This window comes from Podospora pseudoanserina, chromosome 5, assembly GCF_035222485.1.
Source record: "Podospora pseudoanserina strain CBS 124.78 chromosome 5, whole genome shotgun sequence".
NCBI lineage: Eukaryota > Fungi > Ascomycota > Sordariomycetes > Sordariales > Podosporaceae > Podospora > Podospora pseudoanserina.
In genome coordinates, this window is record NC_085924.1 from 3711993 (window position 1) to 3733576 (window position 21584).

The 21584-nt window shown below is 54.7% G+C and overlaps 7 protein-coding genes across 7 annotated transcripts; 4 read left to right on the top strand and 3 right to left on the bottom strand.

Moving 5' to 3' along the window:
* Nucleotides 1-239: 239 nt before the first annotated feature.
* QC764_508970 (uncharacterized protein) lies at nt 240-1062 on the bottom strand (the record flags this gene model as incomplete). Its single annotated transcript, XM_062948153.1, has 2 exons — nt 240-916; nt 1038-1062. 2 exons carry the CDS (start codon nt 1060-1062, stop codon nt 240-242), a joined length of 702 nt encoding a protein of 233 aa, XP_062799560.1.
* Nucleotides 1063-1869: 807 nt separating this feature from the next.
* Nucleotides 1870-5875, top strand: SPT7 (Transcriptional activator spt7; the record flags this gene model as incomplete). The annotated part of the gene is made up of 2 exons (XM_062948154.1): nt 1870-4565; nt 4649-5875. The coding sequence occupies exons 1-2, from the start codon at nt 2310-2312 to the stop codon at nt 5873-5875; spliced, it is 3483 nt and encodes a 1160-aa protein (XP_062799561.1). The 5' UTR covers nt 1870-2309.
* An 891-nt stretch (nt 5876-6766) lies between these two features.
* Nucleotides 6767-9310, bottom strand: SHM2 (Serine hydroxymethyltransferase, cytosolic). The gene is made up of 4 exons (XM_062948155.1): nt 9062-9310; nt 8951-9001; nt 8518-8882; nt 6767-8451 (listed from the first exon to the last, which is right to left on the bottom strand). Exons 1-4 carry the CDS (start codon nt 9302-9304, stop codon nt 7461-7463), a joined length of 1650 nt encoding a protein of 549 aa, XP_062799562.1. The 5' UTR covers nt 9305-9310; the 3' UTR covers nt 6767-7460.
* A 206-nt stretch (nt 9311-9516) lies between these two features.
* APR1 (aspartic proteinase precursor) lies at nt 9517-12599 on the top strand. Its single transcript, XM_062948156.1, has 3 exons — nt 9517-10956; nt 11019-11175; nt 11248-12599. Exons 1-3 carry the CDS (start codon nt 10855-10857, stop codon nt 12180-12182), a joined length of 1194 nt encoding a protein of 397 aa, XP_062799563.1. The 5' UTR covers nt 9517-10854; the 3' UTR covers nt 12183-12599.
* Nucleotides 12600-12787: 188 nt separating this feature from the next.
* Nucleotides 12788-16304, top strand: QC764_509010 (uncharacterized protein). Its single transcript, XM_062948157.1, has 2 exons — nt 12788-13450; nt 13557-16304. Exons 1-2 carry the CDS (start codon nt 13227-13229, stop codon nt 16249-16251), a joined length of 2919 nt encoding a protein of 972 aa, XP_062799564.1. The 5' UTR covers nt 12788-13226; the 3' UTR covers nt 16252-16304.
* Nucleotides 16305-17157: 853 nt separating this feature from the next.
* YMC1 (carrier protein ymc1) lies at nt 17158-18615 on the top strand (the record flags this gene model as incomplete). Its single annotated transcript, XM_062948158.1, has 3 exons — nt 17158-17733; nt 17812-17834; nt 17914-18615. The coding sequence occupies exons 1-3, from the start codon at nt 17607-17609 to the stop codon at nt 18613-18615; spliced, it is 852 nt and encodes a 283-aa protein (XP_062799565.1). The 5' UTR covers nt 17158-17606.
* A 112-nt stretch (nt 18616-18727) lies between these two features.
* Nucleotides 18728-21321, bottom strand: QC764_509030 (uncharacterized protein). The gene is made up of 2 exons (XM_062948159.1): nt 19661-21321; nt 18728-19581 (listed from the first exon to the last, which is right to left on the bottom strand). The coding sequence occupies exons 1-2, from the start codon at nt 21248-21250 to the stop codon at nt 18832-18834; spliced, it is 2340 nt and encodes a 779-aa protein (XP_062799566.1). The 5' UTR covers nt 21251-21321; the 3' UTR covers nt 18728-18831.
* Nucleotides 21322-21584: the final 263 nt, after the last annotated feature.

The window sequence follows — 21584 nt, forward strand, 5'->3', positions numbered from 1 at the left end:
CCTCGCTTATTCCGAAGGTAGATCATACAATTTCCATCCAAACCCACCCTCATATCTAGCATAACGAGCGATAAACCCACAAACACAACCACCATGAACCAGTAAATAAATTACGCCACCCCATTTTCCCCAAACAATAATCATCGTTGTTGGTTTCCAATATCCATGCAGCTTCTGTGATATCTTGTTTTCTTCTGGCAAAGACCTGAACATCAACCAGCAAGTCGTCACCCAGGTTCCTAATCTGCTCTCTTCTTCCCGTTCACAACCCCCACCCTGCCAGCCCCTGAAGCAGCCCCCCCGATATCCTCCTCACTCTCCTCCTCTTCCTCCTCCTCATCATCCCAGTTGTCCACCTCATTCTCATCCCAATCATCCACCACCTCCTCCAAACTCTTTCCCCTTTCTTCCGTCGCAGCAGCAGCAGCAGCAGCAGTCGTCACACCCTGCTCCTGCTGCCCATCAAAACTCCTGCCCAACCCCAACCCCTCCCCCAACTCCAAATCCTCCTCCTCTCCATCATGCAACCTCTCCAGCTCCTCCCCAGCACCACCCTCGCCACCATATCTCCTCTGCCGTTTTCTTTCCAGCATCCGCTTATGATACCACGAACACAACCCCACCGCCCCCAACGAACCGACTAAATTGGCGACGACATCATATGGATCAAACTCCCGACCGTTGGGGAGAAGGCCTTGCAGAATTTCCGAACCGATGCCGCCGCCGACGGTGCAGATGGCGAGGGTTAGGTTGAGGGTGCGGCGGCGGGTGGTGTCGATTACCCAGTAGAAGGCGAGGGTTAACAGGAAGAAGGTGAGGAAGTGGAGGGCTTTGTCGTTGAGGGGGAGGGAGGGGGAGAGTTGGAGGGTGGAGAGGCCGGCGTAGGCTGAGAGGAGGAGGAGGAGGGTGAAGACGCCTGGTTGATGGGGGAGGGGGGAGGGGCGGGATGTTAGTGGATGGTGTATATATATAAGGTTAGGTGGGGAGAAGGGGAATGGGGAATGGGGAATGGGGAATGGGGAATGGGGAATGGTTACCTGCGAAGGGGAGCCGTATTCTCATTGTTGTTGTTGTTGTTGTTGTTGTTGTTGTGTGTGGTTTGCTTGGCTATTTCTCGGGGGGGGGTTGAACGTGGGGTTGTTTTGCTAAGGTTGTCGGTCTGTCTGTGACAGATATGACGTTGGGCGCGCGCGAGATGAATCACCAAGATGAAGGCTGACTGTTTTCTGTAGTAGGAGTGATTTCCGTCGTCGTCATTGTTTTTTTCTTTTTTTTCTTGCTGTGAGTCTGTCGTTGGTTTAGGTCATGTCAGATTTGAGCTGCCTGCTGTTGTTACCTTCTGAGGCTGGCTGCTGCCCATGGGTGAGCTTGCTGGGTTCCAGGTTTCGGCTTCCTGCAGCACCCGCCTGGAGCTTCAGTGGGCTAGGGGGAGAGGGGCTGAACGTGGCGCCGTAACGGGACAAAACGGGGCCGAACTCTGGGGGAGGAAAAGGTGGGGGTGGCAGGCCTGCCGCTGGGAACTGGAATCCCTGCCCGCTTGGGAGAGTGCTGTAATTCCAGAGAGACAGAGCCTCACTGCAGGTCGAGCGCTGGACTGGCACTGGACTTGGTTAGACCAGGAATACACAAAAAACAGAAATCACGTCTGGATGAATACAAATGACATCTCAGAGTAACCTGTCCCTTGCCACACTCGACGGACTGCTCTCCTAGGCCTGGTTTCTGCAAGGAGTTGGGCGCACCGAGCAGCGGTTCACGTGACTTTCACTTTTCCCCAGCCAGGGTGGGCAAGACAGGGCAGCAGAAACTCGCGGGCGGGTACATGGCCCTGGGGTGTAGGAGCTTGACTGAAGCAAGAAATTGGGGATTGCACAATGCGAAACGACTGTAGCAGGCTCTGGCAGGTGGATTGAGCCATATTCTGTAGTTTTGAGTCCTCAAGACATCAAAAGTCGAGTGCGCGACAGCATCACCTCTCCTCCTTCCAAGTCCCTTTTGGCAAAAGCACTGCAGCTTGCAGCCAGCAAAATCGCGGCGCCCCCCTTGTTCCCAAAAACGGCAGAAGCCTTGTCCTAAACTTGACCTCACGTCCAACTCGCCCCGAAATCACCCACGACTGAATCCATCAATACGCAACCACCTCATCGCCGACCGGGCCGAGACTGTGCAGACCATCTCTCTGGATGCCCACGCTTCTTCCCATGTGACCAAGACGTCCTGAATTGCCCTGGTGTCGGCAGAACACGAGCGCATATCCGGCGCATGGCGACCGAGCCACCGCACTCCCCCCAGCATCCCCGGACCGGACAATGTCCATCGCAAATGGCCAGAATGCCTGGCCGCCGCCATCGGCAAGCCAGGTCAACGGCGAACGAGGCCACGGTTATCACGGTGGTGCTGCCGACGACGGCCTGCCGCGGACCAATACCCCCAGCGGCGGCCACCACCCGCCCTCACTGATGCCTGAGGCGTCCGACCTCGACGACGAGCATCGCCGCGCCCTCTTCGCCCAAAAGTTTCAAGTCGCTAACCGCCGTCTGGAGAGGCTGTTTGGTGACGACGGGGGCTACGACCAGGCTGCTCTCGCGTCCTTCACGCGTCCCCCGACCCCACCCGCGCCTTTGATCCCCGCCGCGACCGACCACGCGCCGATCCAAGAACCGCCCCGCAAGCGGGCCAAGCGCGTCATCGACGAGGACGATTACGGCGACGACGACGACGACGATGGCGACGACGACGAGGATGACGAGGAATCCCAAGACGGCGCCAATCGCATTGCTTCTAAACACTCTAGCGCCGCTGCTGCCAAGACTTTGCTCTCCCCATCGAAATCGGGGAGCTCCCCAGTGCATTCGGTGCCATCCCCTGGGAAACAGAGCAGAGAGGATGGATCGCAACAAAAAGTCAAGTCGTCAGAGGATGCGCGCAAGGAGTTGGAGGATGCGCGCACCGCGACGGAGGAGGCTGCCAAGCGCAGCTTTCACACGCTATTCTACACCCTAGAAAACGACCGGACCGCCATGCTCGAGCACCAGCAGCTGGAAGAATCAGAAAAACAGCTGCAGGCCGAGATGGACAAGACGGGTCACAACAGCACAAGTCAGCCGGGGAGCCAGGGCGGCCACGGCTCGCTCAGCAATGCCAACCTGGGCGCCTCGAGCCTGACGTTAAAGCACCTCATCGCCAGGATAGACCTCAAAAGAGACCAGGTTCGGGCCTCGGATGCCGAGCTGCGCTCGCTCATGAACGAAGTCCGCAAGAACCGGAGCAAATGGGCGAGTGAGGAGAATGTAGGACAGGAGGAGCTCTACGAGGCACTGGACAAGGTGCTCAGCGAGCTCAAGGCGCACACCGAGTTTTCGACGCCGTTTCTGAACCGCGTCAACAAGAGGGATGCGCCAGATTACTACAACATAATCAGACAACCGATGGACATGGGGACCATGACGAAGAAGCTCAAACAGCTTCAGTACAAGTCCAAGACCGAGTTCGTCACGGACCTGAACCTGATCTGGGACAACTGCCTCCGGTACAACCAGGACATGGCCCACCCTTTCCGGCGCCTTGCCAACTCGATGCGCAAGGAGGCCGAGAAGTTAATACCCCTGATTCCGGATGTTGTCATCAGGCCAAGGGCGGAGGTGGAAGCCGAGGAAAGAAGGAAGCAAAACGGGGGAGATGACGAGGACAGCGACGACGAGCCGATCATGTCCTCGCGGGGTCGCAAAGCAACAAAGGGGGCGAGCAAGTCCCGGAAGGCGCAGTCGGACCAAAAAGAAGATACCCCAAACCTGGAGACGAAGCCGGTGCTGCAGTTGAATGGACTTTTAGCGAGGCATAGGGAGGGGTCCGAGATTGACGGCAGCAACGGCTTTGGGACGCCGCCGGTGGCTGGATCCATCACGCCCAGCGGCTTGAACGGGCATCATTCCGGTGTCAGTAATGCTGATGCGATGGATATTGACGGGCCGTCGCTGAACGGGATTCATCTGAATCAAGCGCTGGGCGAGGCGGCGGAGCAGGCGTTTGAGGATGATGATTACAAGATGTGGAAGCAGGTCACGAAGAAGGACCGGGCGTTGATAGCGAAGGAGCGATATCGGTTGTTTGCGGATGGGCATTTGAATGTGGACGAGCCGGCGTTGTTGAGGACCAAGGCTGGGATGAGGCGGTTTCTCAAGTCGCAGAGGGAGGCGGAAGCGCATGGGCTTTTGCCGGGGTCGAATCAGGCTGATGCTTCGGCGGCTGGGTCGAAGGATGGGATCAAGGCGTCAGAGACGTTGGCGGAGGGGATGGAAGATGATGTGGTGAAGAACATACCTGCGTACTATGAGCCTCAGACGATCATCCCGGACATTGATCCGAAGCTCCAGTGGGTGGAGGATGGTGAAGGGCAGGTTATCAACCAGTTTGAGGACATGCTGCAGCTGGTTCCTCAGGGGCACTTCATCTCGCCCGTGAGCAAGCTGACGAACAAGTTTGATGCGAACATTCGGCAGATGCAGGAGACGAGGAAGCTGTGTTCCAAGATCAGCGTCATCAAGCAGATGCAGATCCAGACACAGGTATGTTTTTTTTTTTCGTTTTGCTTTCTTTTTTCTTCTTTTTTTTTTCTTTTTGGGTTTTGATAGCTTGCTAACAGTAATAGATGTACCAAAACCAATTCCAAAAGTACAATCCCGAACCCTTCATCGAGCAGGATATCGAGCCCCACTTCCTCGCCGGCGAGGGCCCGGTCATGGCGGGAGAAGTCTGCCGCGCAGCCATGCAGCGCTCCGTAGCCAAGATCTTCTACCACGCCGGCTTCGAGGAGCTCCAACCTTCTGCCCTCGACACCATCACCGACATTGCAGGAGACTACTTCCAAAAGCTCGTCCGAACCTTCAACGTCTATCGCGAAGCAGAACTCAAGCCCGCCACGGGTGTCTTTGCGGAAAGGGGCACAAAGTTTCAACGCCGGTACACCCCCGAAGAAGTCATCCTCCACACCCTCGACGAAAACGGCTACGACATTGAGCAGCTCGAAGCCTACGCCCGTGACGACGTCGGCAAGCTAGGCAGCAAATTGTCAACCCTCCACGAAAGGATGAAAGCCCACCTCGCCGACCTCCTCCGGCCGGCCCTCAACGACGCGGGAGCCGACGGCTCGGGGGCCTTCAACGACGGCTCGGAGCAGTTTGTGGGAGGGGACTTTGCCGAGGACCTCGGGGAGGACTTTTTCGGGTTCAAGTCTCTCGGTCTGGACAAGGAGCTCGGGCTGGACATGCTGTCTGTCCCGCTGCACCTGCTCCAATCCCGGGTGAGGAACCAGTTTCAGCTGCAGACCCAGACGGCAGGGGCGGGGGTGGGGACGGTGGACATGTTTGAGCCGCTGCCGCCGTCGGAGCCGGTTACTAGGGACTCGATCCAGGAGCAGATCGGGCTGGTCAAGAACTTCTTCTTGGCGAAGCTGCATGCTAACGGGGACGCGCCGCTTGTGGAGGACGAGGACTTGCCTGTGAAGCAGCGGAGGCCGAGGCCGAGGTTGGGGGCGACGGGCAAGATTGTTAGTCCGCAGAAGCGGCCGCCGAAGGAGCAGATTGCGCTGGCGAAGAAGAAGAAGAAGATGGAGAGTAGCGGGTTGGGAATGGTTACTGCGGGGCAGAATGCGGGGAGTTTGGTTGGTGGGTTGGGAGGGGGGAGTCCGAATAAGAGTAGGAAGGTTGTGGTTGGTGGTGGTGGTGGTGGTGGTGTTGGGAGCATAACGCTGCCGACGGTGGCGGCTGGGGGCGGGGAGAGCGGGACTGAGAAGGAGGATGGTGGTGGGACGCAACAAGCGGGGGGGAGTGGTGGTGGGATGGGGATGATGAGTCCGGATAGTATGGATGTTAGGTGAGGGTGAGGGTAAGGGTGAGGGGTGTTTGTATGATAGTGTTTGGGAGGGGAAGGGTAAGGGGATGTATAACTGATGAGATGGAAAAGGGGTTGGTTTTTTTTTTTTTGCGGTTGACTGACTATGGTCATAAACTTCATTTTCATCTTTCTTTGGTTTTTTTTTTTTTTTTCAACGTATCTTACTTCTCTTTCTTTCTTTGGTAATTTTCTTTTTTTTTCAGACCGGGACCGACATTTGTTGTTATTCTTATAGTAGTATTTTCTCTTTTTTTTTTGGAAGAGAGGGGAAGGAAGGGGTTGATGTATCAAGGCGGGGATAGAGGTGAAATTGGGGGGAAGATAGGGGGAGTAAAGTCATAGCATGTTGCGTGGCATAGTATAGCACAAGGCTTTTATTTAGCGAAGCGAAAGAGAGACGTACATATACACGCTTTATACACTGCTGCTAATGTTTTGGGGCGTTGTTGGGTTCTGTTGATGCTGTGTTGTACGTTGGAGGGGGATGGGGTGTGATGGAACTGGGTGTCTGTAAGTCATTGCAGATAGATAGATGTACAGGCTGTTTACTGTAGGTAATGGTTCATGATATTGGTTGGCTACTTGGGTATATAGGTGGTTTGGGTATGGGACCTATCTCACACATCAAGAAACAATAGTGTAGAAGAAATATCTACGGAATTTTCAATCGGCTGCTGTCTGCCTGAGATAGTGACAAATGAAAGAAAGAGTGATGAATATCTTGCGTTGGAAGATGAAGGGAGAGGGGTTCTGTCCTGTTAAAAATGTTCCTTTTTTGACATCCTTGACATTGTCCATGGGACTGTCCTCATGGTTTTACTTTTCCCTTCCTGGCTTGCGACTTAGCAAGTCAACAAGTAGGATGGCTCTTTATCCTGCAAACAACTTCTCCCAGCTTTCCCCTGCAAATTGATCATGTCGACACAACCTTACATTTCACCCAAGAAACCGTCACATAACACATGTATACTTGGACGTATTTCAATTTCGTCTCTCAACTGCTACCCAACGACCACATCCGCATGTAACCCTCCTCACCTCCGGGTATAACCAACCGCGTTGAAGCGGATGAAAAGCAACCAGCCAGAACAGCCTCTCCTTTGATCCAGCACGACATACATACACATACCGTACCAACTCACCATGTTCAGACACATAAAATCATCACCCCATACTCCTTCCCTACCCCCCTTGTTACCCAATACCTGGCAAGTTGATGACCAGTAACAAAAAGAGATCACCTCTCCCATACAACATTGCAAAAACGCCGCCAAGATATGCTCTTTGCAAGTGATCATGAAAAGAAAGTGACTTCTTTCTCTGTTAATTCTTTTTTTCCTTTCCCATTTGATCTCTTTTTCCATGCAACCCAGATTTCCCGATTCGTTGAGGTATATCTCCGTGATCCCAAGCACCATTACTTTTTAGATGCTATGACACAAAACAAAAACCATGACCCATAAAATAGAAAAAAACCCCGCCCTCTACCTTTTGTTGAACAGGTGGCAAATTATACGCCGGATATCATTCCCCTTCCACATAATTTTTGAAACAAAACACTGACCCGTTTAAAGGCCAGCGTCGACTCTCCAGCCCTCAACGGGGAGGGGGAAGGTGGAGGACCACTCAGCGATCTCCTTCTTGAGCTCGTTGATGCGGGGAACCTCGCCAGAGGCAACCTTGGCCTTGAAATCCTTGAGCTTGTTGGCCTCCTTGGGGAGAGCAGACTGGACCTCCTTGCAGAGCTTGATGCTCTCGTCGATATACTTGGCGACGCGCTCGAAGTCGGCCTCGCCGAAGCCACGAGAGGTCATAGCGGGTGTACCAATACGGAGACCACCAGGGGTAAGAGCGCTCTTGTCGCCGGGGACGGCGTTCTTGTTGCAAGTGATGTTGATCTGCTCGAGGAGAGCCTCGACACGGGCACCGTCAAGAGCGAAGGGGCGGAGGTCGAGGAGGACCATGTGGGAGTCGGTACCGTCAGAGACGAGCTTGTGGCCCTGTTCCTTGAAGACTCTCTCGAGGGTCTTGGCGTTGGCAACAACCTTCTCCTGGTAAGCCTTGAACTCGGGGGAGGCGGCCTGCTTGAGGGCAACGGCAAGAGCGGTGATGGTGTGGTTGTGGGGGCCGCCCTGGTGCCCGGGGAAGACGGAGAAGTTGATCTTGTCCTCGAGGTCGTAGAGGGTTTCCTTGCCAGTCTTGGCATCAACGGAGCGGACGCCCTTGCGGAAGAAGATCATGGCACCACGGGGACCACGGAGGGACTTGTGAGTGGTGGTGGTGACGACATCGGCATACTCGAAAGGAGTGGGGATGACGCCGGAGGCAACGAGACCAGAGATGTGGGCAATATCGACAACGAGGTAGGCACCAACCGAGTCGGCAATCTTGCGCATGCGCTCGTAGTCGATGAGGCGGCAGTAGGCCGAAGTACCGGCGACGAGGATCTTGGGGCGGAAGAGCTGAGCGTTCTTCTCGAGCTGGTCGTAGTCAATGATGCCAGTGTCAAGGTTGACACGGTAGGGCATGGTCTCGAAGTAGGTGGAGACAGCAGAGATCCTAGGGAGGCCCATGTTAGCTCTCTGTGGGGTAATGAAGATCCGGGGAAAGCTGGGAAATGCTTACTTGCGCTGGGGGGTCTGGTAACCGTGGCTCAGATGGCCACCGTGGGGGAGGTCGAGACCCATGAGTCTGCCGTGAGGAGGCATGATGGCCTGGTAGACCTGGAGGTTGGCAGGGCTGCCGCTCAAGCACTGAACGTTGACACCCCACTTCGCGGGGTCGAGGTGGAAGGCCTCAAGGGCACGCTTCTGGCAGAGAAGCTCGATCTCGTCGATGTGCTGGTTGCCGCCATAGTAACGAGCGCCGGGGAGACCCTCAGAGTACTTGTTGGACATGGGGGAGCCGAGGGCATCGAAAACGGCGCGGGAGGTGACGTTCTCGGAGGCGATGAGGATGATGGACTCGCGCTGACGCTGGATCTCGTGCTTCTGTAGGAAGGGTCAATGCTGCTGTTCCGGCCATGTATCGAGGCTATTCAATTCCAACGGAGGCGTACCATGATCTCAGCGACCTCGGGGTCAGAGTCCACGAGGGACTTCTCGAGGAGCTAGAGGCGGTGAGTCAGTATGTGAGGTCTTCATCATGGGAATAGAGTCTGTTTACGAACCTGCTTGTGCTCCTCGGAGAGGGCGTATGTGCTGGAGGCCATTGTGTCTTGTGTGTAAGTCGGATAACTTGGGGGATGATGGTAGGAATTGAGTTTGGTGATGAGGAAAAAAGAAGAGAAAAAAGTTTGAGAGTGAGACGAGGATTCACAGGGTCTTTGTCTTTCTTTGGCGGGGGGCCGTCTGGAGGGGGGATCGGAGGGAGGAAAGAAAAATTTGGGAACCCCCACTTCGTGACTGAGCATCAGTTGCGGAGCTTTGCTGCGGAAAGGAGGGGCAACAGGGGCGTTTGGAGGGGCTTCGGTTGGGACCTCACGGACCTGCAACACCCAGCCAGTGTCATGCCAAGCTCATCATGCATCTATCGAAGTCTACCATGACCGAATCGGTCATATTCGGCCACTTTTCCACAGCGATCTCGGTCCTCTGTTCCTGATGTTTGAAGGTGGAGGTTATCTTGGGAGTCTTGGCCATCTCTCTATAAGACTTTTACGATGGAACTGTAGCTAGGTATGTATTCTGGACACTACTACAGACGCCAATTCGATGTGGTATCGCACTATGCGGTCACCCACTTCAGAGAGATCTACGCACCACACCGCATGCACCGACAGACCGACCGTCCCGACGTCGCTACACTGGAATGTCTGTCGTGAGTCTGGCCCGGGATCGGGACCGGAAAATCGGATCAAGGTGGAGTTGCGTGCCGATATCTCGATCCGAACAGTTGGGAGTCATTGGCTGTCTCTGACTTACACCGGTGAACCTGGGAATGGATAACGCGTCATCTTGCCATAACCCGCTTGTAATCTGATATAGGGGGGGAGTGAAGTCTCTCTTTTAAGAGGGCGTCGCGGCTTATCGATAATTTTTATACTCCCATCTTTTATTTTCATTGTTCATAAAGCCTCAAACTCGCAAACTCTACACCGGAAAGCCTGCTTTTCAGACTCTTCGAGCTGACCTCTCAGTGGATTGAGCGCCAATCAGACCAGGGTGCCATCAAGGTTCTTGCCGCGGCTCACCATGGCGAATGCCATCCATCAATTCAACAATCCATTCAACGACACACCGGCTGATGGCTTCAAAGAATGATGTGCGCTCGGGAGCCTGTTCGACAGGTCACGGGATCGACTATTAGATGAGGCGGACAGGTCGGACAGGCGGACTGGGTGGACAGTTCTGCACAGATGGGCTGGCTATTGCTGGCTGTATGGTAATGGAATCCCCGGAAGCGAGAGTCACAGTTGGATGAAACGGTCAGCCAAGGTTCCCAAACGACCTGCGTGATCAATCCGCCCAATCGTTGCCATGGTTGCCGTACAATACCACTGTAATTACGATACATCTTGTGCCTGGCCGCTGCTTCCCCGCGCCAAGACGTCATGAGGCAGGGGAGACCACACGCAAGCGGAGGTATCACGATACCCGATACGGTTACTCTGTATTTCTCACCGGCCCGTCCGTCGTCAGCAGCGCCACCCTGCCTCTCTGTCTGCCGCCTGCCACAACAAGCCAAGGCTGCGTGGCCAGCCAAGCAGCACCCCCAGGCCCCAGGGCCACCCCAGACCCAGCAACCTTCGTCACCGTTAACCTCTCCCCATCCATCTCCAACTGACTTGCTCCAACTCTCTTTCTCCTCCCTCCCCCCTTCCATTTAACATCAGTCTTTTGACTGCATCCATTTTCCATCAACACCATCGCCCACAAACCTACCTCCACACCTGACCGACCCGACGCTCTCTTATCACCACCGTCTCTCTTTTCCCGCAACCCGCTTATCGGACTGCCCAACATGAAGGGCGCTCTTCTTACCGCAGCTGTGCTGCTCGGAGCCGCTCAGGCCGGTGGCACCCACAAGCTCAAGCTCAAGAAGGTCCCTCTTGCTGAGCAGCTGGTATGTTTTTATCCATTTTGGAATGTCTGCGACAGTTGTTTGCTAATGCTTATCGTGTGCAGGAGGCGGTCCCTCTCGAGACTCAGATGAAGCACCTCGGCCAGAAGTACATGGGCATCCGGCCTCAGCAGAGCCATGCCAATGCTGTCTTCCAGGGCTCGCTCGCCGACCCTAAGGGCATCCACCCCGTTCCCATCTCGAACTTTATGAACGCTCAGTGTATGTGCATTCCATCAAATGACGCTCTGCGATAAGATGCAAATGGCGCCATACTAACCCGTGCTGCGACAGACTTCTCCGAGATTACTATTGGTACTCCTCCCCAGTCTTTTAAGGTGGTCCTGGACACGGGAAGTTCTAATCTTTGGGTGCCGTCGGTGGATTGCGGGTCTATCGCCTGCTACCTGCACTCCAAGTATGACTCCTCTGCGTCTTCGACCTTCAAGGCCAACGGGTCTTCGTTTGAGATTCGGTACGGCTCTGGGTCGCTCAGTGGTTACGTGTCGCAAGACACCATGACTATTGGCGACATCAAGATTAAGGAGCAGGATTTCGCCGAGGCCACCAGCGAGCCTGGTCTGGCCTTCGCCTTTGGCCGTTTCGATGGTATCATGGGTCTCGGTTTTGACAGAATCTCGGTGAACGGGATTGTGCCCCCCTTCTACAAGATGATTGAGCAGAAGCTCATTGATGAGCCCGTGTTTGCTTTCAAGCTTGCAGATACCGAGGGCGAGTCCGAGGTTACATTTGGCGGTGTCGACAAGGACGCGTACAAGGGCAAGCTTATCACGATTCCCCTCAGACGTAAGGCCTACTGGGAGGTGGACTTTGACGCCATCTCCTATGGTGACGACACTGCTGATCTCGAGAACACCGGTATCATCCTCGATACCGGCACCTCCCTCATCGCGCTGCCCAGCCAGCTCGCTGAGATGCTGAACGCTCAGATCGGTGCCAAGAAGGGCTACACTGGTCAGTACACTGTCGACTGCGCCAAGCGTGACTCGATGAAGGATGTCACGTTCAACCTTGCTGGCTACAACTTCACTCTCGGCCCCTACGACTACGTCCTCGAGGCTGGCAGCAGCTGCATCTCGTCCTTCTTCCCCATGGACATGCCCGAGCCGGTCGGACCTCTCGCTATTCTGGGAGACTCCTTCCTGCGCAGATACTACTCTATCTACGACCTTGGCGCCAACACTGTCAGCCTTGCCGAGGCCAAGTAGTACAAGCCACGGAAGTCGCTTTCCATCGACGACCCGGCCAGGAGAAAGAAGAAGAAGGGCGGGAGACCGTGATGACAGGATGCCAGGATGGGATGGGATGGGATGGGATGGGATGAACAGCGCAGGGATCGGAGTTGGTTTCATTTTGTTTTTGTTTTTTTGCGGTTGTGGCTTTGGTTTGATCAGTTTGTATTTTTGCTGTTTTTGTCGTTTCCGGAGTTGGCACAACACAAATCATCATCAATCAGTAATGCGGCGGATGGAAACTGTACCTTACACGTCCAAAGCAACAAATTGCGCACAGAGTAGTGTTTTCCTTGTGTAAAGTAATTATGGGATAGCAATCCAGTAAAACATATTACTGCATTATTTTTACTTTACTTTACTCGGGAGTGTACTGTGCTCCGTACTTCCGTAGTTATGCTGTGCTCCGTGTCATCCATCTGTCTGATGCTGCGACAGATGCAGCCAAATGCCAAATGCAGAGTGCAGTGCTGGGCAGCAGGGGCTGGGGGGAAGGGGGTGGCTGGTCACGTGCCGACCTGAGGGAAAAGTGCTCCACAGACTGGACGGAAGGGGACTAGTGTGGATAAGCCTCGCGCTGGCTTTTCGTAAACCAGTCCTCGGGGGTTGAGTTTGAACGACGGCCCTCCGCCATCACTCCTCAGCCCTTCGCAGCCTGCAACAGACAAAAAATAGCCATCGGATGCCGAGTGCCGCCCCAAGTCTGACTTGAAATCCAAAGGGCACCCCTTTCCCCATCCCGTGCTCCTGTTTTGGATGAATTTGGCCCGTTGAGAGCGCGCCCGTGGTGCAGACGACAAAAGAGGCTGCTTGCTGAGGGTACCGAGTAAGCTGCTTGCTTTGCTGCCGCTTGGTGCTGCTGCTGCTCTCCCTTTCGCGAACAGGAACACGCGAATCGCGCGACAACTTGCAACCCACGCAGCTAAAAATTCACCCACCTTTTTTTTTGCACACGGCCAACCATCCCACCTCCCGGGGGTCCATCACCACCTCGACGGGTCTACTCATTCCCCGCCAACCATGGCTACGCCCGACGTCGCCGCGCCGAGTGTCAACGGCGTCGCAGCTTCGTCGCGTGCAGACTCGCCCGCAGACTCAATTAATTCCTCCACCAAGCGGAAACGCGATGCGAACGACGACCAGCAGGACCACAACGACAAGAATTCCAAGCCCCAGGTGAACGGCCTCCAAAAGTGCCACGATGATCAATCCCTCATTCGCGACTTTTTTGATGTTTTACAAAGGTATGCGCTCTCTTGCCTTGTATCAATTGCTGTGCCTTCATGACAGCACCGTTGCTTCGCATCTCTGCCCTTGGCTACCCTGGACCACTGACCTCATTCCCATCAGCCACGACAAGACCACTCCAGCCATCCTCAAGCGCCATCTCCAAGTTCCCGCCCCCGACGGTGAGCCCTCCCTCAAAAGAGCCAAATCCGAGGAAGACGAGCCGACCACCATTGCCGACAAGGTGTCACAGGGGGCCTACCGAATTCTCGACGACCTGATGTGCGATCTCACCAAGGCGGTAGAAGACCAGGTGAAGGAACTCAAGATTGAAGATGGTGCTGCCAACGGGGACGTCATCAGCCAGACGAAATCCTTCAAAGCCGCGGCTTTGGAGCTGTACCGACGAGAGCTGTCGTACCCCAAATTGCCCCAATCTTTACCGGCGGTGCGACCTGGCCAAAAGGAAACAGGATCTGAGGGTAGCTTGGTCTTGTCGACGTTTGGTCAAGCCCCGAATTTAAGGCCACTTTTTACCAGTCTGCAACATCCTGCTTCACCCGATGGAGTCGTCAAGCCCTTGGGAGACGGGCAGTTGCCCAATGGAGTTACTGCGACCAAGATTTACCCAGACGTGTGTGCGGCCAGCGACAAGAATGCCCGTTCGCTGACACTAGGAGAGCTGTTCCCTTCCCCAAGAAACCTGCCACCTCTGCAACCACCAAAGGCGCCCAAGAACACCACTAAGAGCAATGTTCTTACCTTTTACCACCCCGAGCTTACCGAGAAATCCAAGTATCGTTCTGGCACTTATTTTTCCCAGCCCCTCTCCACTGGACACTGGCTGGATTACAGCAACGCGACACCGGCCATTCACGCCAAAACCAAGCAGCGCGAACGAGCCCAGAGCTTGGCAGGAGTCAAGCCTTCATCAGTTGAGCTGGAACTGTCGGAAATGGAAGCGCTTTTTCGAGGCGCCTTCTCCAGCTTCGCCCCGAGCAAAGATGACTCGGCTGCGATTGTGCCTTCGAGCCTCATCAGCCGGATTTGGTGGCAGCGGGTTGGTCGACGAAACTTTGAAAAGATGAACGAGGAGGCGTTCGATGAGAAGGAAGAGGAGAATGCTGTCGATCCCGCTTTGGTAACCGAGATTGACGATGATTTGGTCAAGGAAGCCATTGAGAATTGGGATTCTGTGGTTGTTGACCCTACTTTGGATGAGGTACTCGGAAAGAGGTCGGATGGGGAGAAGGAGGTGGAGGACCTTCTCGACGAGGTGACTGACATGATTGAAACACTATCCTCTTTCCAGCGGAACCGCAACCTGACTGTACCGACCAGTCAAGACCGGTACTCAGCCGACCCCAACAATGGCGATATGCTGCGCAACGGCAACGCCTCGCAACAGCCAAGTGAGGAGGAAATGATGACGTATGAAACGCTCAAGGCACAGCTTGCCTTGATCATCCAGAGCCTGCCTCCCTACGCCGTCGCTCGTCTCAACTCGGACAGGTTGGAAGAGCTGGCTGTCAGCACCAAGATTGAGGTTCGGTCAGATGACTACAGGGGTGTCATGGAGGAGGATGAACCAGCACGCCTTGCGCGACAGGCCGCTCAAGCTGCAACAAACGCCGTCCAGCGCCAGGCGCACAGGACCCCGAGCGTTTCTTCCGCCACATATGGCAACCACCAATATCCCGGTCAGTTCCAACCGTCGGCCCGTCCCATCGCCAACGCGCAGCACTTTCCACAAACACCGGTTCGGCCTCAGCAGAACATGTTCCCGCGGGCCCCGTCTACCGTCCCGATCCCGCAGCCGCATCACCAAGTCCAACCCCGCCAACCCCCCCCTACCCAGTACAGGCCAGCACCGGGGCCGCAAATGTATGCACCGCAGCTTGCCAAGGCCCAAGGGCCCTATGGCCATTCTGGTGTTCCTCAGCCCTACGTCAACAGTCCCACGCAGCAACGGATGCCACAACCGCCGCCGCCACCTCATTCTAACTATATGGGGCAACAAGGCGCACCTCGTTATCCCCAACAGGGTTACCAGCAAAGCTTTCCCCAGCATCAGCAGATTCACCCCCAACATCAACAGCACCCGCAACATCAGCAGGTGCCACACCACCAGCCGCTGGCTCAACATCCACCGCAGCACCCACATAACCCGCAGCACCCGCCACAACATGGGCAGCAGGCGCCTTTCCCAGCCTACGCTAATGGCGGACCTATGCAGCGGACTATTTCTCCGCAGATTCCACAACAGAACCCATATGGACAATCGCCAAACCCGCCGCAACAGCATCAGCAACTACCCCATGGGCGCCCACCTTATGGACCTGGTACTCCTGGGATGCCGCCCAACAACGTGCAGCAGCGCGGGCCTTATCCTGCCTCGCCAAACATGATGCAAGGGGGCAACAGACCGTCTTCGAGCCTTACTGGCTTTGCAACCGTTATGCCCGAGGTACAGCAGCGCCAGGTCATGGAGCAAGCTCGCGCCAGAGCGGATGCGGAGCAGCGTGTGAGTGGACACATGGGCAAGGTTGCTCAAGGCGAAGTTGTGGGCTTGGCAGGGATTGGTCTCGGTGGGCAGATGGACGTCCATAAGATGGCAGCCGCCAACAAGATGCAAATAGGCAACAACGGGGCGTCACCAGGGCTCAAGATGGCCATGCACCAACCAAGTCCGACACCTCCCATGAATGGCACACAGACACCGGTGCCCGTACCGCATGTTCCCAGCCCGATGCAGGGCGTTGTTCCAACCCCGAGCCCCGGACCTCAGGGGCCCTTTGTCAAGCCGACCATGCCTTGAAAGTGTTCACCAAGGGTATAAACAATCGAAAGAAGTATATGCCTCTATCCACATGGAAAAAAGCATTTGATGGATGGGTTCCCAGAAGTGGTGTATAAAAGGGGAAAGCAAGAGAGAGAGAGAACGTTCTCAATGATGTAATGGATGGATGGATGGATGGATGGATGGATGGATGGATGGATGGATGGATGGATGGATGGATGGATGGATGGATGGATGGATGGATGGGAAATAGATAACCACGAGGAAAGATGGGGCTCGGAGAACGGGAAGTGTAATATCATATTCTTATTTTCTGTTTCTTTTCGTAGGGAGGGGCAGGAAAGCGACAGGCAGGAAAGGTTTTTTTCAAGTCGGAACAATATCGGGCTTTTCTTGTGTGCTTTTCTTCTCACCTTGATTTTGTTTCTGTTAGCGGACAGGGCAAGAGGCAGCGGCGTTTTGAAAAAAGACTTTTGAGTTGTTCATGAGCGGAAACTGGCACTGCCTTGGTTCAAAAGGGAGGGTGGTTTGTTTTATCTAAAGACAATGCATTATTATTTATGATACTGTTAAAAGGGGTAGTTGTTGGATGTATGGGTGGTAAGATCTTTTGTTGCTTGAGTTGAATTGCCCAATCAAGAGCTGTCTAATAATACAACTTACAACTTGGGCAGTTGAACAGATGCCAAAGAATTGAGTCTATCTGGCACATGTCCTGAAAGACTCCAACATGATGAGTCAAAATCTCTATCCCACCAATGGCGTGCTCCTTGCCAATGTTCGCGTTGAACGCCTCTCAAAATCTGGAATGCCAGTCCTTGATATCGTGAAATCGGATATATGCATACATCTGCGTTGTCCCCTGCTCGAGACTGCCTTTTATATTTCCACCACCTCAATGAACCCTTCAACATGTCGAAATCCCACTCCCCAAAACATTCCAGCTTCGGATCTTTATTTTGTCCTTCATTGATCAATCTGTTACCTCCAGGACATCACCAACAGCCATATCTTCGTCAACCAGTGTCATGCATCTACCCCGATATTGAAACCCCAAAGCACGCCATCAGCCCCCTGTCCTCGCCTGCCAGTTCAGGTTCCCCACACTCTCTCTCACTCAGGTCCTCCACAGTTCGTTTACCCCAAGGTACAGAATAGATACAACGACCCCACACCCCACCACCACGTCTTATAAACGGCCACGAACCCGAGACCGGCCCTTTTTTATTTTCTGGGAAAGATAACACACCCCCATTGTGATTTTGGCAGGGCCGGACGGTTGTCGTTGTTGTTGTTGTTGTTGTCGTTGTAGAGAGCCTCTTCTTCTTTTTTTCTTTTCTTCTCCTTTTCCAACAAGTTCAGACTTCATAAAGATGGCCGCCCCAACAACCCCCCAAGACCTCGCCCTCCCCGAACCTGCCCCCTCAAGCGGCGGCGCATCCCAGACATTCAAAGATCTGTTTTCCGGCGCAGCAGGCGGAATCGCTCAGGTCCTGATCGGTAATGAACCCCCCTTCATAATTCAACAACTCTTTTTTTCTATCCATCCCCGTACTAACCTGTTGTTGTTTACTCAAGGCCAACCCTTCGACATAGTCAAAGTCCGCCTCCAAACCTCCACCCTCTACCCCTCCGCCCTCGCCGCCGCAACCTCAATCTACACGACCGAAGGCCCCCTAGCCTTCTACAAAGGAACCCTCACCCCCCTCCTCGGCATCGGCGCCTGCGTCTCAATCCAGTTCGGCGCCTTCCACTACGCCCGCCGCCACCTCGAATCCTCCCTCCCCCTCCCAATCCCAACTCTCATACTCCCAATACTATTCCGCCGGCGCCTTCGCCGGAGTAGCAAACTCGGTCCTCTCCGGCCCCATCGAACACGTCCGCATCCGCCTGCAAACCCAACCCCACGGCCCGGCACGTCTCTACTCCGGCCCGCTCGACTGCGTCAGACAGCTCGTCCGCCAGGGGGGGTTTACCCACGGCCTCTATCGCGGACAGGCGGTCACTTTGATCAGAGAAGCGCAGGCGTACGGGCTGTGGTTCTTGTCGTTTGAGTGGCTCATGAATTCGGACGCGAAGCGCAACAGCGTCGACCGTAAGGAAATCCCGAGCTGGAAGGTGGCGCTGTATGGTGGGCTTGCCGGGGAGGCGCTGTGGTTGGGGAGTTACCCGTTTGATGTCGTCAAGTCAAAGATGCAGACCGACGGGTTTGGACAGGGGCAGCAGAGGTATAGGAATATGAGGCATTGTTTCGCGCAGGTTTGGAGGCAGGAGGGGATGAGGGGGTTTTGGAAGGGCTTGGGGCCGACGCTGCTGAGGGCCATGCCTGTCAGTGCGGGGACGTTTGCCGTGGTGGAGATGACGATGAGGGCTATTAACTAGATGAAAGACAAGAGGAGAGGGGAGTGATGGGAATGCTCCTCAACGGGCTTGGATCCACCACGTCAAGGAGTTGGGGAGTCTTCAACGAAAGCGAATGTATTGCATGTTGGTCGGGATATTGTACACCAAAAGGGTCGGATGATATCCATTTGATTTTGATTTTTTTTCCCCCTTCTCTAGATTTCTAGCCAAATGAAGCGATTTGTTCTTCTATTCCTACTCGGCATTCTCAACCCTCCTCCCCAAAATCTGCCTCGCATTCGCAGCCGTCAAGCCACCATCCGCAACCCCGACCTCCTCCAGCATCTTCTTCGCCTCGGTATTGTCTGTGTAAACCATGTCTGTGGCCTTCTTCAACGTCATTCCTTCTCCCTCGAGCGGCAAATTCAACAACCTGACCGCATCACTCAAGCTCCCCAAGGCATTCGACCCATCGGGGATATACCTCTCCACCACCCCCTCAATCGCGGCCAGATCCCTCGCAAACTGTGCTGCGCCTGAAGCGGTGAACTTGTGCGACATTAGCACCTCCGTCCAGAGAATATCATTCAGCTTCTCCAGCGCCTGCCGCCAAACCCTGCGGAAGGCAGCGGTCCCCAGTGCCCGGGAGAGGAAGTCGAGGTCTCGTTTGAGGATACGGAGTGGTTCATCTAGTTCTGCCGTGATGGCTAGATTATCAACCTCGTCCGAGATGGTGGTCCACTGTGCGCGGTGGAGGTAGGCTCTGAAGATTTTGTGGTGAGAGCTGGCTAGTGCTTCCGACAAGAGCTTTTGGGCGGTTTGCCTTCTCGCGCTGTAGGCGGCGATGGTCTCGTCAAAGAGGACGCCATTGTCATTGTCTTCTGTGCCGACAACAGCCGAGGTGCGGTTCCGGACGTGGTCGTAGCTCATGCCGCCGGCGAGGTTGCTTTGGTCTTCGGTAACCTTAGCGCGGCTTTGGAGTTGTTCCCACATGGTGATGAAGAACTTTTTGCCTATTAGCTTTTTTCGGGGGTGAAAAAAAGAAAAAGGAAAAAAAAATAAAAAAGGGAGGGGGAAAGAATACCTCTTCGTTGCTCCAATCTTTCAGCGCATTCACCACATGATCCGCACTCCCATAGACCTTACACAACGTCTCCAAAGCCCCCGTCCCCTCCAACGCAGCAATCTGCTCCTTCGTCACCCCAAACGCCCTCCCTACCGTAGACGTAATGCTCAAATACGCCTCCAGCGTCCCCCTCAAGTGGTCATGATACTCATCCAGAATAGTAAGCTGGATATCAATCAGAAACCTCAACTTGTGCGAAAACCTCCTCACCCTCTCATACTGCGTCGTGACGCTCTTCAACAGATCCGTCACCCTCACCGCCGCAAACGTCGGCTTCGTCTTCCCCGCCCCAGCAAAATCATAGTCGATCATCCTCGCATCCTGAGTCTTCATGATACCCTGGTATCTCTCGAGCGCAAACTGTTTTTCGGCTTCCAACCAAGTTCTAAAGTGATCTTGCAGAACTTCCGAAGTCAAACCCCCCCATCCCTCCTCCACATCATCATCCCCCCCATCATACGCGAACCCTCCCCTCAACGTCTCATCAAAACTCATGAGCTGCCCCATCAAGCTGCTCAAAAACGCCGCATCCCCCCTCGTAGCCTCAAGCGTATCCCTCACCTTCTCCCTCACCACCGGCAACATGGCCGTAATAAACCCACACACCGGATCCATATACACCATCCTTTCTCTCACCCCCGTCTCGGCAAACCTCGCCGCCAACACCCCGCCAAAATTATCCCTCAGGAAATCCTCCCATTTCTCCAGCAAGGCAGTAAACCAAGGGAAACAATGCGCCCCAATCGCCTGCGGCGCACTGGTGGGTTTATCACTCATAAAATGAAACCTAAACTCCTTGACAAAAATCTGGGCCATGACCTCAAACGGTAAAAGGGTAACCACGGTCGGTGAGTAGAGAACTTCAGGTACCTGAAGATCAATCAGCTTCTCAAAACAGCCAAGCCATTCCTCATCCACTTCTGCATTGTCGGGATCAACGTTGGGCCATTTCCTAGCTTTGAGGACCGCTTCCAGCTCGGCGGACATGGTGGCTTTCATCTCGTCCCATAACGTCTCTGTGACTCCCTCGACAAAGTTAACCAGATGCACCGCTGCCCCGTCTGCATTGTTTTGCAGCTCCTTGAGTCTAAGACAGAGCTGCTTGAGCTTGGTGTACGGCTCCAACGCCTGCTTGGGAGACTCGGGGAGGTGCGATCGGGCTTCCTGGCGGAGTTTGGCCACGTCTTGGAGGAGGAGGAGGTATTTGTAGGCTAGGTCCACCTTGCGGAGCTGTCCCATCGGTGCCTCGAGGCGTTTGATTGCTTCGTCGGGGGCGTCGGAGGAGGCGATGATCTGGAGGCGGACGTCGATGGAGGATTGGAGGCTTTGGAACTCGTCTATTTGGGCCATGAGGGCGTTTTGGCGGTCGGATTCCGACTGCCTGGCCTGGGCGAGGGCGGCGGTGGCGTCGTCGAGTTGGGATTGGAGCTGGGAGCGTTGGTGTTCAACCGAGGAGAGGAGGGTGTCGAGGTGATCGAAGTCGGTGGTGGATTGGAGCTTGTCGTCGAGGTAGTCCTCGAGGCGGATGTCGTGTTCCATGGTCGTCATGGTTGCCGGAAGAGACGTCAGAGCTGTCGTCGTTATAGAGAGATGTTAGGTTGGGTAGGAAAGTGAGAAGCTCAAGGCTGTTCAGGGTGACATGTCCTGAGCTTGGATGGCAGGTGGGGGAGGTGGAGCTTGGTGATGTGGTCGCAGCTCCCAACGGCGGGCGTATTTTACAGAACCTGGCGTAATTACATCCGATAATACCCCGCCGTGACGACATTAATTGCCATTTGCCGGCCGGGATTTTCGAGGCCGAGAACTTCCCCCGAAGCTGCCGTCCGAAAATAAAATCTTGGGATTTCTCCCTGGACCCTGTTTTCCTTTTTTCTCTAGGTCC

Bases quoted from the DNA above. Each gene is read 5' to 3' on its own strand.
- APR1 (XM_062948156.1), top strand. From the start codon at position 10,855: ATGAAGGGCGCTCTTCTTACCGCAGCTGTGCTGCTCGGAGCCGCTCAG. The intron at 10,957-11,018 runs GTATGTTTTTAT...TATCGTGTGCAG, and splicing joins TCCCTCTTGCTGAGCAGCTG to GAGGCGGTCCCTCTCGAGAC. The intron at 11,176-11,247 runs GTATGTGCATTC...GTGCTGCGACAG, and splicing joins GAACTTTATGAACGCTCAGT to ACTTCTCCGAGATTACTATT.
- QC764_509030 (XM_062948159.1), bottom strand. From the start codon at position 21,250: ATGACGACCATGGAACACGACATCCGCCTCGAGGACTACCTCGACGAC. The intron at 19,582-19,660 runs GTATTCTTTCCC...ATAGGCAAAAAG, and splicing joins AAGATTGGAGCAACGAAGAG to TTCTTCATCACCATGTGGGA.
- QC764_509010 (XM_062948157.1), top strand. From the start codon at position 13,227: ATGGCTACGCCCGACGTCGCCGCGCCGAGTGTCAACGGCGTCGCAGCT. The intron at 13,451-13,556 runs GTATGCGCTCTC...CATTCCCATCAG, and splicing joins TTTTTTGATGTTTTACAAAG to CCACGACAAGACCACTCCAG.
- SHM2 (XM_062948155.1), bottom strand. From the start codon at position 9,304: ATGCTCAGTCACGAAGTGGGGGTTCCCAAATTTTTCTTTCCTCCCTCC. The intron at 8,883-8,950 runs GTACGCCTCCGT...CCCTTCCTACAG, and splicing joins CCGAGGTCGCTGAGATCATG to AAGCACGAGATCCAGCGTCA. The intron at 8,452-8,517 runs GTAAGCATTTCC...GGGCCTCCCTAG, and splicing joins TACCAGACCCCCCAGCGCAA to GATCTCTGCTGTCTCCACCT.